General features: G+C 39.2%; 1 protein-coding gene across 2 annotated transcripts; it reads right to left on the bottom strand.

Annotated features, from left to right (window-relative positions):
- Window positions 1–9,951: 9,951 nt before the first annotated feature.
- LOC147626755 (floricaula/leafy-like protein FL1) lies at window positions 9,952–11,794 on the bottom strand. 2 transcript variants are annotated; one of them, XM_086815288.1, is made up of 3 exons: window positions 11,138–11,794; window positions 10,647–11,035; window positions 9,952–10,437 (listed from the first exon to the last, which is right to left on the bottom strand). In XM_086815288.1, exons 1-3 carry the CDS (start codon window positions 11,559–11,561, stop codon window positions 10,099–10,101), a joined length of 1,152 nt encoding a protein of 383 aa, XP_086671414.1. In that variant the 5' UTR covers window positions 11,562–11,794; the 3' UTR covers window positions 9,952–10,098. The 2 variants fall into 2 exon arrangements, with proteins under 2 accessions (XP_086671414.1, XP_086671415.1); XM_086815289.1 differs by having other exon boundaries at window positions 9,952–10,560; window positions 11,138–11,704.
- Window positions 11,795–13,226: the final 1,432 nt, after the last annotated feature.

Genomic DNA, 13,226 nt, shown 5'->3' with positions numbered 1-13,226 from the left:
TCCCACACTTACCCACAACTTGGAACTCTCTACAAGAGCCCTAAATAAGAATGTCAAGTCTCTTGTTTTCCTGCTTCCATCTTTGTGTTGCATCCTTGCATTGATCACCACTCGTCATGCAACACTCTCTTTTTGGTGTAACAGGATACCCACCTTTATTTTCTCTCTAACAACCCTATAATTGTGGGGATTGGGTTTATCTCATAGCTAATCAATGATGGTCATGAAGCTCAGTGGTTTAGATATTTGGGTTGACTTTCGATAGTGGCGGTGGAAGTGAATGACACCTACTACTGCTCTACTCTGTGGGATGAACCTCTCAACCACCTCAACTCCTATAAAGGGCACTGGTGTGAGTGATAAACCTCAGTCACTTAGTTTGTGTGTTTCTTGCCTGCCATGACTTTGCTGCTTTTGCAAAGTGGAGGGAGACCTTCAAACCAGGTTTTTTTTTTCAATTCTTTAGCTAAAGTTACTTTCTGTAATAAAAACTGAATGAATGATTTCATTAAAATCCTATTCTCATGAAATACAATCTGTCCTTCTTTAGGAATACTTCATCTAAAATGGTTGATGGACTTGTTATTGTATTGCCTTCTTCTGTTAAACAAATGCTGGAATCTTCTTTTTGTATACCTGGCTACTATATTCTTTGGTGGATGTAGGTACTTATGTTCTTGAATACAAAGTTTGTCCATTTGCTACATAGCCTTGGACATATTGAGGCTTTGAGTATACTATGTTTTATTTTGCTCTATGCAAATTTTAGATTGCACTCATCTTTTATTAACATATCATGCATAGATTATTTATGGAGTCCACTATTGGAAGGGGACTTTACTGATTCCTACAGATGATGCATTTAATCAAACAAAAGTACATTGTAGCCTTTACTATTTGATAAGCTTTCAATAGCTATAGCTGCATATGATATATTATTCCATTAAGGTATGAGGTATATTTGATACTCAAATATGCATTGATTTGACTATTACATTGGGCATCCTTGTATGTTGTTAGCATGCACTGGCTTAGTCCTGACTACCATTGAGGCTACATTAGGACCTAGATATATAGTTTTCCCTTATGATGATTAACCTGGGACATATTCAGGTGTCTTGTACTATAAGCTTTGCAATGGTCTTTTATATCTATCCTAGGCACATATATTCCGGTGTCTTGTAGTGTAAGCTTTGCAATGGTTTTTTATATCTATCCTAGGCACATATATGTTTGGGTTTATGATGTCTCTCATGGTTCTGCACATGTGACCTACCCTCATGAAGGATTCACTTGACCTTCTGTTAGTTTATGAACACTCTACTCTATTGACCTTTTGGAAGCAGTAAATAATGCTTGACAATCTATTTTGCTTCATATGTATCATTTTGAAATAGAATATAAAAATATTACTTGGAGAATTATTTTTTGAGTGGCATCTAATTACTTTTGGGGGTTTGAAGTGAACTGGTTTGCAAGGCTCCAAGAGTTCTTCTACTAATCTTTTGGAAGATTCTCTGACATTCTCTAGCATCACTTGAATATGATCTAATAGCCTTACTGTTGTGGATCCCTGGTCTAATGATTGGGTTGGGGATAGTTTCCTCCATATTGCTCTACTACTAGTAATTTTAGGGGTTTTTTTGCCTCAAAATCTTAATCTAATTTTAGGTCTAGCTCCCCACTGTATCTGATGTTAAAAAAATACAATGATCTTATTGTTGATATAGATTTGCTTCTGGCTGAAAATACGGCCTGTTCAATGAGCTTTAATTGCTTAAAGTTTTTTTGGGGGTATCTGGTATACCTTACAACCAATATTTCTAAACTCACATGCTTTTTGCTTCTGCTCGCTGGTAATACTGTTTGCATCCTGTGGTATACAATTACTATTCTGGGACATGGAGATACCTGTTGGCAGTATTCACATGCTCATACTTTGCTGGACACATGATTTTGCTTGATATCAAGCTCACTAATTGGTATGGGTACTGGCAATCTCTAGTGTGAGGCAATACTGCAAAACGGAGGCTTCTGAATCCGATCCCTATTAATCTCTTGCCACAGTGAACACATATTCATATATCCTAGATAACGAATCTAAAAACCACATTGTCCTTTCCTTTGTTGTATGTAATCTCAAAATCATAATTTGGCAAAGTAACTAACCATCTTCTTTGGAGGAAATTTGGGCTATGAGAGAAAGTACTTGAGTTCCTTATCATCACTCTTTACATAAAAACAACTACAAAAAAGCTAACGGTGCCACTTTATACACATGTATTTCCATATCTTTTTCCCTGAAAATGCTATTATTACCTATGATCTTATGTAAGATCCCTCCTTCTTGAAATCAATGCCACTTGTGCTTTGAATGTAGAGGGGAACTTGATGATATGGACAAGCTTGTGGGGTACTATGACATTGTAGGAGTTACAGGGTATTGTTGTAAGGCCATAATTACAAAAAATACAAGCTTGCATTTTCTCCTCATCAAGGGGGCAATGGAAAATGAAGAGCTAGGGGGGCCTTTCTATAGGGGAACACGCTCCTTCATGCATGGGAAGGCTCAAAGTATGGTATAGCCAACCATGTACCCTAAGGGTTAACTCCATATCACTTGAGAAAAAGGGGGTCAAACCCGTGCATGTTTCTCAATTTGTGGGCTAGACTAAGGTGAACTCAAGCATCACTTAGTAAACTAATAGAATAAGGAGCCTAAAACCATCAAACCACTTTGGTAACTACCATCTAACCAAAACCACAAGCTGGAATACTACTTTTACCATTTTTCACAAACCATTGCCCAATTCCATATGGTATTATAGCAACCCGTAGTTTTCTCTCAACCCCTTTTTAACCTTAGCCCACAACCCACTAAATTTATTTTGACCCTCGCCCTTATTATATAATATAAGCCTTAGCCTAGGTATATTTAAATAATTTTGGTAAGGTTTGTTCCAATACCTAATAAGCCAATGCCCTGGGATCTAGGGTAAATCCTACCTTTCAGATTATTTAAGGACAATGTTAGTCTCCCTAAATTCCTTTGTTTACTAGGTTTTTCAATTCATGTACATTACGTGCACTAGGTTTAAGGATCTCTTTCCAACAGATCCTTGAACATCAAAGTTTCTCATTATTATTTTTTATCTTTGACCAAGTCAACTTATCTACATAATTTACTAATTATGGTATACATGCAAATAGTACAATTCTTATGTTTATATTTCTAAAATCAATATTAGGGCCAAGCTAAAATTTTCTAATGTTCCAAAAAAATATGCCTTAAAATTCACAACGGGTTTTTCTTTTTTACTGTGGGGGTCTTGGTGCAAAACGAAAAATACTTTGATCACTTTCTCTCCTAAAAAATTACTAGTTGGAATTTATTGCACCTAAACTTTATTAAAGGTTAGGAAGGGATCTTACATAAGATCATAGAGGTAATAGCATTTGAGAGCCACTCAGGGAAAAAGATATGGAAAAACATGTGTTGGCTTACAGCGTGAAGAAGATGTGTTATGTGTGGCTGAGGCTACCTAATGATGAACGATTTTCTCCTAATAATGGCTTGGTAAAATTGGATATTATATTATATTATATATAAAATATATTATAACATATATAATACATATAAAATATATTATGTAATATATATAAATATAATTTAGATATGATATGTAATACATATATTATATATTATATGTATATATGATATATTCATATATTATTTTTTAAACTATATATGTAGAGTTTAAACATGATATAAAAAACATACATACATACATACATACATACATACATATATATATATATATATATATATATATATTCTTTATCAAATACATATATTTATAAATAAAAAAATTACTATCCATATTTATTATACAATAAATAAATAGAATAGAAAATTTACGTGTTTATCACACACACACACACACACATATAGTATTTATTTAATATATAGTAAATATATAATAAAAATATAGTTATATGTTTATTATGTAAATAAAAATTTATTTATATAAATATATTTATTTATTTTCATAAATATAAATTTATTTATTTATTTTGTAAATATATATTTATATAATAAATATATATTTATAAAATAAACTTATATATATATATATATATATATATATATATATAGTAAAATATAAGTGTGTGTGTGTGTGTGTGTGTGTGTGTGTAAAGAAATTTATATATACATTGAATATTTCTTTGTCAAATTTGAGAAATATCACCATCTTAAAATACATATATATGTAAATACCATACATATTTAATATATAATAAATACCATACATATATATGTAAATACCATACATATTTAATATATAATAAATAAATAGAATACAAAATATACATCAACGAGTTGCACATAGCCATGTCAGCGAGCGTACAAACCCTAGCCTAGAGAGATACTACCAGCAGCAGCTATTAACAACATAGACTCTAGAGAGAGAGGGTGAGCCGATTACTATTATAGTCACACTATATGTCAAGAAGCCTAGACAAAGAGTGAGCCAGGTACTGTCACACTACAATCACTACTATGAGATATTATAGAAGAGAGGGGAGATTAATAATGTGTGCTAGACGAGGCGGTTACCAATTTTTTATTTTTTATCTTTATGTTCCCCCCTATGAAACCATGTGGCACGTGGTAGCCCTCCACCATGAATGTGGATTGTACAATAGCAAATATACCTCTGCCTAGGGTCATGTTCCCTCCGTTGTTGCATTGGTAGCGATATGTACACATGCGACCGATAACGTGGCGCACTATTGTTTGCGTGTAGAAAAATCAATCGTACTCAGAATCAACGACCAAATAAGGGATTTGAAAATGGATGGGCGGATCAATGTTCACGAAAAACATTTTTGTGCGAACAAACAAAAAACATTTACAAGTCTAGATCTTACAAGTTTTTTCACAAAGGTTACAAACTTTCTTGCTAAATTATAACTAAAATGTATATAATTTTGAAGATTTTAAAAATTAGTATTTGAATATTCATAAGTGAAACCACAAATTTTGTAGTTTCATTGTAGCTATTTGTGGGTTTTCACTGAACACTAGGGCGGATGTGTGCCTTTAAAAGAACCCACCGAGAACAATAATTTTTGTACATAAACGGAATGCTAGAATGACAACAAGAGTCGTCTAATCCCATCAAGGTCACAAATGATGGTAGTTGTTTTCACAAAATATTAAAGGAATCATGATAATAAAAAATAATGTGTTTATAATAATTGTAAATATACATTGATTCTTAATGTGATTATATCTATCTGTTAATCTATCTATAATACCTTTAATAGAGTTCTCTTAGAGTTGCCACGTGGTAGCTCCCAAGCTCCATCACACTTTAGAGATGTAGCCGCTAGTAGTGTAGGTACTGTGGGTAAGGGTAGCAAAGGCACATGCAGCAAGGGCGATAAAGGGCAAACACATCACAATATTTTTAGATATTCAAGTCCATCTCTAGAGACATAGTTGTTAGCAATGTGGGTAAGGGTGACAGAGGGCACATGCAGCAAAGAAGGAGTAAAGGAGAAAGTGTGAGCAAAGGGCACACACAATAAAGGAGCCTTGAGAGGCACACGCAACAGAGATGGAGTAGAGGAGCCTTGCTTTAAGGGCCATTTCAACTTAGCATTAGAAGAGAGAGCTGGGCAATCCTAGGTTGCCCAAAATGGATAGCACCAACACCACCATCTCAAGAAAAATGTGAGCTCTTGGCGGAGGTGTTGAATGAGGTGGAGCAATACATATGAGATGCTTCATGGCAGGTGCGGAACACCAATTTCATGGAGGATTACGCAATATAATATATATTTCTGTGTGTGTGTGTGGAGGGGGGATTGTTGTTTTTGTTGTTGTTGTGTGTGTGTGTGTTTTTGTTGTTGTTGTTGTGTGTGTGAATGTTTGGGAGCTACCACATGACGGCTCGATGGCTCCTACACACACACACACACACACACACACACACACATCGATAATACCTTATTTGGGAGCTACCACATGACAGCTCCTAGCTACCCCACTTGGAAGCTCCTCCTTTCCTCTCTTCTTCTATAATATACTACTGTACTCTTCTATACCATACTCTGTGTGTGTGTGTGTGTGTGTGTGTGTGTGTGTGTGTGTTTATCGTCTTCTATACTATACTACTACTCTTTTATACCATACTATATTGAGACTATATTACTATATATATATGTATATATATACTACTGCTACTATAATATATATATATATATCTATATATATATATATATATATATATATATATATTATTTGAGGGTTAGAGTTAGAGAGAGAGAGAGGGAGAGGGAGAGAGAGAGGGTTGGAGAAAGGTAAAGAGAGCTAGTTAGAGAGAAACAATGTGTGTGTGTGTGTGTGTGTGTGTGAGAGAGAGAGAGAGAGAGAGAGAGGGGGGGGGGCTAGAAAGAGAAATCAACCGAGTTAGAAAGAGAGTTAGAAAAAGGTAAAGAGAGTGACTTAGAGAGAGAGAGAGAGAGAGAGAGAGAGAGAGAGAGAGAGAGACTATACTACTAGATAGAGAGAGAGGGCTAGAAAGAGAAAGAAACAGGGTTAGAAAGAGTAAGAAAGAGAGTTAGAGGAAGGTAAAGAGAGTGACTTAGACAGAGAGAGAGAGAGAGAGAGGTTAAAAAGAGAAAGAAAGACAAGTTGTGAGAGTTAAAGAGAGGGGGGAGAGAGAGTGAGTGAGTGAGAGTGAGGTAGAGAGAGAAACTTAGTGAGTGTTTTTTAAGGGGGGAAAAAGAGAGGAGAACAAAGAGAGAGAAAGAGAGAGAATAAACTTACTTTAAACAAGATATTTTTGTTTTGTTTTAAAGGAAAAAAATAAAAAGAGCTAGAGAGAGAGAGAGAGAGAGAGAAGGGCAATCCGGGTCTAAGCCAAGTGGGTGTTAATCTAATCAATGCTAGGTGTGGTTAATGGTTGACAATGGTCAAAGACTACATTATAAAGAAATGTGGATTAAAGTACTTATTTGCCAAAAAATAGTGGGTTGTGGCTACGGGATTGGATAGTGATCTAAGGGACAACCAGGATTTATCTTCTCTAAGGCAAGTCACACGAGCATCCAGGATACTATAGGGTAATTTATCTTCTCTTATGTAGGTCACACAAGCATCATGGATGCATGGTCAACGTTTGAACCAATTTCAACGTCAAATAAAGATAATTTAAGCTTACAAGCATTACACGTTAGAGATGGGTCCACATCAAGGGTCGCATGTTAGAGATGGGTCCACATTACAGCTTCAAGATGACTAACTAAAATGGAACATGCATCTACATCAACCAAAAATGAGTTCCCAATCGAGGACTCGAGAAACAGTCACTCAGAGAAAGAATGAGAAAGGCAAGAACCTGCTCCAAAGAAACGCTTTGCAGGAAATCACTAACAAACAGAGCACAAAGGGTAACATCAAAAGGAAGGCCAGAAACAAGGCTAAGGAGTTTGATGTCCTTTTGGAGGCAGACAGTCAAGATATTGTCAATGCCCTCACCTAGGATGGAAACAAATAAAGCCTTCTCACAGGTCATCAAATTAGCCTCATGGAATGTAGCAGGTTTATGTTCTTACAACAGGCAGAGTTATGTAAGAAATTTTGTTAGGAAGGAAGGCTTAGATGTCTTAATGCTTCAGGAGACCAAGCTGGGGGAAGAACCACTGAATATCAGAGGATATGACTGCATTATTAGCATAGCCACTGGGGGCACTTGTGGCTGCATGTTGCTAATTAGAAGTAGATTCAAGGCTCATGATATCGACAAGAATAGCTCAGGCAAGTTGATCAAATGCCAAATCACTGTTGACAACACTCAACTGGGCTTAGTCTGCATTTATGCCCCAAACACAGAGACTGAGAGAAGAGTTCTATGGGAGGATATTGAAGCTTTGGATTCTGACATCCCCCTCCTATTTGGTGGTGATTGGAACTATAGTGATGTAGCAAGTGACCCCCAAAATTGCCTCAGTAACCCAGCTAAATGGAATGCATGGACAGCCAAGTGGGATGTAGTTGATCTGGCTAATTGTGAAGGATGCAAGGAGCTTCAGAACTATACATGGAGTAATAAGAAATTCAATGCAGATTTTGTACCCAGAAGGTTGGACAGATTTTATGTCTCAGACCAGGGATCTTGACTTGGACATGACACATAAGGTGAAACATTATACAAACATGCTATCTCAGATCACTTCCCAGTCTTTGTGCGTTTCAAATGTAAGGTAGCTAGGAGAACCTGCAGAGGACCCCCACCTTTCAAATTCAATGTGTCCTTCCTGTAGGATAAGACATTTTGTGAGAAAATGAAAGAGACATGGCTTAACGCCAGGAATGTCTCATCAGACCCTTATGTAGTTTGGCACTCAGGGCTACATGCTATTACCTCATTAGCTAAGAAAGGATGAGCCACATAATGATAGTTGTGCTGATTTCTCACACTGATGTCTTGATGTTGATGATGCCTTGAGTTTGGATGCCCTTGTCACACACGATTATCAGACCTATAACGCTTTTCCTTATGATACTTTGGATTTGACTGCCTTGTGATTCCAAGGACAGTGATACGTAATTTGGATGTAGCCACACAAGGAAGTGTCAGATGATGTGCTAAACTTTAACAATTTAAAGGAGACTGCTTAGGCCTTGTTGGTGCTGACTCAATATATCTCCTTCATCCCATGGATTATATGTTGGCAACGCATAAGGGTGATTCTGTCTTATGATAGTGCTTCGGCATATGTTGTCTCAGACACCTTGAGTGATCCGAGTAGTGATGCACATGTTGTCGTTATGTACCAATGTGGATGATCTCACACAGAATGAGGTCCATGAAGGTGGTTCCCATGGTGACTCAGATCTCTCAGATCTCCTAGACCCGAGAGGGTGATTCGGACACTCTGAAATCTGCATAGTGGTTTACAACTATAAGAGTGCACCAGCCCTTCATCAGCCAATTCCTAATCGTATATCATTATCGAACCAGAGGCGGCCACCTTATTTCGGACTATTGCGGACTTCCTACTACACTTGTCCTGCATGCATGCTTTGAAGGATCTGTTTGATCCGATTGATAATCCTCCCACGTCTGATCAGAAGAGTTGAGCATAGGAGGTGGTCCATAGCAGTGGTGCCTTGTGATAAATCAAATCCACTGGATCTTGATCACACACCCCACTCGGTGAACGTGAATATCCAACGGTTTACACTTTGGTTCCACCATGCATTTTGGGTGATCCAAGATATCCACATCCTACATGATGTTCCACATTGCTCTGACTTTCTGGATAACCCATGTGTTACTCAATAGGACAATGTGTCTTTGGAAGCACTCCTCTAGCTAAGGCCCAGTTCACAAATGTCGGGAGGACAAAGTGGGCAGGTAACATGACAAATGACCATTTTTGCACAAAGGTTGTCCGGCTTTTATTAGCTTCACATTACGCAGCCATCCACCTGACGGGCCTGCCACTGGAAGCACTTTTTCTTGTCAGGCATGTCTAGGCAGGATACACTGAGACATTAAAATTATTTGTTCACAAGTGGGGCCTGTGAAGTCAACTGCTGCAGCTCTTGTCATATGTAGTTTGCTTTAAGACATATATAATAGAACTGTCCAGACCTTGTGAAACGACCCCAGATGTCCGGCGGTTACAGGGGCAGACAAAACCATTTTCTGATTCATTTTCCTCCAAACATTTGTGAATTGGGCCCAAGACATGTCCCTGATGTGAGTGCAGGAGTCCAAACATGTATATGGCCTATTGTGAGCATGGAATCGTTCATTGAGGACATGAGGAAGCCATTAGCTGCGATGGACGTGCAATCAAGGCACGAGCAGGTAGGCTGAGCAACAACAAGCAACATTGAGACTTTTTTTTACTTGAGCTCCATAACACATGTACTCAAATTTGGTATCGTCCATTTATAAACACATTGATAAACATGAAAGGGAATCATATATGTAGGATAAACATTAGCCATAGCTACAACTATCACTATCCTTACATTGATAAACATGAAAGGGAACCATATATGTAGGATAAACATTAGCCATAGCTACAACTATCACTATCCTTACTCTTTTCCTGATGACAAAGCTGCCTTAGCTTTGTAGGCACATACCAAATGCGGAGTTTCTCATTCCTCATGAATACCCCTTCAATGTCCCAGCCAATTTCCCTTGCCATCTTTACCAAGGGGTAATAACAAGCTTGTCGCCATGCACCAACATTTTCTCCCCTTTCCTTGAAAAGTTTTCTCAGATAATTCGAATTTTCCAGATCAAGACAATGCAAAGCATAACAATGCACATAATGTCTCATCTTTGGTTTGTTGATGTAGCTAGCTCCTTTCATCTTTGCATGCCGAAACACTTGGTTTGTCACCTGCACAGCATTTGTAGCCTCGAACAATCAGATGGATAGCGATAGGATCGATTGCCACCACCAATCTACAACATATTGATCATGTATGTGCATGCACATAACCATATGTTCAAGAATGTGCACCTGCACAAACATAAAGTTCGTACATTCTTGCCAGTGTTGAGATGCCTTACAGCAAGGCTGACATAGTTAAAAAGCAAGATTCATACCTTTGTAGGACACTTTTCCCCTCTCTCTTTAGCCATCTGCTGGACTTCATCCAGGAACCTTGCACACTGCTCATACAGATCAAAGAGATAATCCAACCCATTTTTCTTGCCCCTTGCAACTTCACCAGGTTCTGTCACAATGAATGGATGCTCCCTTGTTCTGTCATCCGCATCCTCCCCTTGTTGTCGAGAAAGCCTCTGTTTTTTATTCTTCCTCCCAAGTAGCCTTCCATCATTATCACTACATGGTTCTGGTATAGTGAGCTGCCTAAGAGGGCCAAACTGTTCATGACTTTGTTCTAACTGGACCCGTTCCTTTAAGTTCATTTTCAAAGGACCAACAGCATCTGCTAACATCCCATCATTGTCCCCACCTTGCTCCCTAGTTCCTGCCCAAATGCCAGCATTCGTGAGCTAAAAAGTTGCAACACACTGAGGATGCCAAGCAATGAAGATTCCAGAATGAAGAGGTCTAAATGGGGATACTCTACCCTCCCGCGAAGTGGCAATGAGAGGACTGTCATCAGATTTCCGTTCATTGCAGTTGCGTTGCCGTTCCTCCTCCTCTTGCCGCCTCTTCTCGGCTCGGATGGCGGATTTGAGGCCGTACCTCTCCCCCACCAGAAGCTCCAGCTCTACCATGCTCTTGTTGATCACGTCCTCGATCTCGTCCTCCGTCATGTTCACCAGAGTGCTGACGGTGAAGCCCATCTCCATCACTTTGGCCACGGTGCTCACCCTCACTCCATAGTCTCTGAAGAGATCCTCCAAGGATCTGAGGTGCAAGCTGCCGCTGCTGCTGCAACGGCTGGTGGTAATGGTGAGCACGTCCTCTTCCTCCACAGGAAGAGGTTGAATCTCCCGGCAAGGCAAAACCCTGCGATCCCATCGGAACAGACATCCGGCTGGATCCATCTTAGCTTAGCAATGGTGGAAAAGAATCTTTAAAATTCGCAAAAGCTAGGGCCGTCAACCGACTAAGATGTGGGAGAATGTGCGCACATTGGAATTGGGAAGCGTCTTATCGAAACAACAAGCGAATTTATGTACTGTTGTATATGTAGGTAGCATTCGTCGAAATGGGCGACGGGAGAGGAGAGGTAGGCGGATGTGCTAATCATGAAGGTAATGAGGATATTATGAAAGGAAAAACGTACTCGAGCGTCTTCTTCTCATATATTTTTGTGGGGATTTTTCCTAATCTAGCGCACAGCCCAGCGCCCCTTCGTTGAAAAAATCGGCATTATTTCTATTACACTCGTAAAATTTTGAAGAGGTTAACGCCCGTCAAAAATTATCCTTCCTAATATTGCACCCGCCCGGCTGACCAAGGTTTCAGAAAAGAACTATTCCCTCTCTACAACCATCTCTCTCTCTCTCTCTCTCTCTCTCTCTCTCTCTTTCACACACACACACACACATGCACATGACCTTCTTGTTGAGATATCGAGCTTATCTGTTGAGATATCGAGCTAATATAGTGAGGCGGTGGACACTGATGACCCGCCTGGGGGATAGGCCCCACACTTACACCACTGGCATGGTTGGTGAGATTATGGGTGATATGCGGCCAATGGGATGACAGGCTGTGTGACAGCCATTCTAGAGACTGGCATAGTTATAGCGCCAACTCATTTAATTGGGTTCACACTATAGAGAACCCTATTATGTATTTGGTTGAGTACCCTTCATTGTGAGTACTCTTATCTTTGTATATGGTGTGTTGAGTGTTGTGTGAAGAAGAAGAAGATTTTCAGCCTCTCACCTTATGTGTTTTCTTTTAGGGTTTTGTGAGTGTGTGTGTGCTTGCAAGAGCTCAAGCTCTCTTCTCCCCTGCATCTTTTCATGTATCAGAACCTGGTTCATGCTAAGGGCTGAGCTGCAAGCAAGAGAAGCACAGGAAGCGGTACGAGGGTAAGAGCTTCAACTACTCTTCCCTATTTGTGTTGGCGACTACAGGAGGCACCGGCAAACGATCTCTGATTGAGGAGCTTTCTTCGCGGGAGTAAAGCTATAGGGCAACTATACTGTCCTATCGGACAAGATTCTTTTCGGGCCGAAAACGCGTTTCGGGCGCGTTACGACCTCCGTTTTTTAGAAAGCAGGCGATTTCGAGCACTGCGGTCGATTCTCTGCAGAACTCTGTTTTGAGAACTGCAGGAAGACAGATTGGCTGTGCAGACACTGTGTGTGCTGCAAGGAGGTCAACAGTTGCCATTGGGTGTATGTATGCACATTGAGGTCACTGGTTGTGACATTTGAGTGTACTATAGTACCGCTGCAGAAAATACAGCAGTTTGTGCAAGACAAACCAGAGTGCTGTTTCTGGTAAATTTGTGTGTCTAGCAAGATGTCAAATGATAGCATAAACTAGATTGTTGCTGAGAAGCTTGATAAGAACAACTTCCATGCTTGGAGGTTCAGGTTGACGAATTTCCTGATGGGAAAGGGTTATTGGGACCACATAGAAGGTGAGCATGAAGAGGCACTAGAGATACTAGAGATTAATCGGACTGCTGCAGATGTGAAAGAGTTCAAGGATTGGAACCAAAGAGCCAGAAAAGTTAAGTATTGGCTCTC

This window comes from Cibotium barometz, chromosome 21 (genome assembly GCF_041138505.1).
Source record: "Cibotium barometz isolate CiBa-2024 chromosome 21, ASM4113850v1, whole genome shotgun sequence".
In the NCBI taxonomy this organism is placed as follows: Eukaryota; Viridiplantae; Streptophyta; class Polypodiopsida; order Cyatheales; family Cibotiaceae; genus Cibotium; species Cibotium barometz.
The sequence above is the reverse complement of the archived record's forward strand: the minus strand, read 5'-3'. Positions and strand labels throughout refer to the sequence as shown.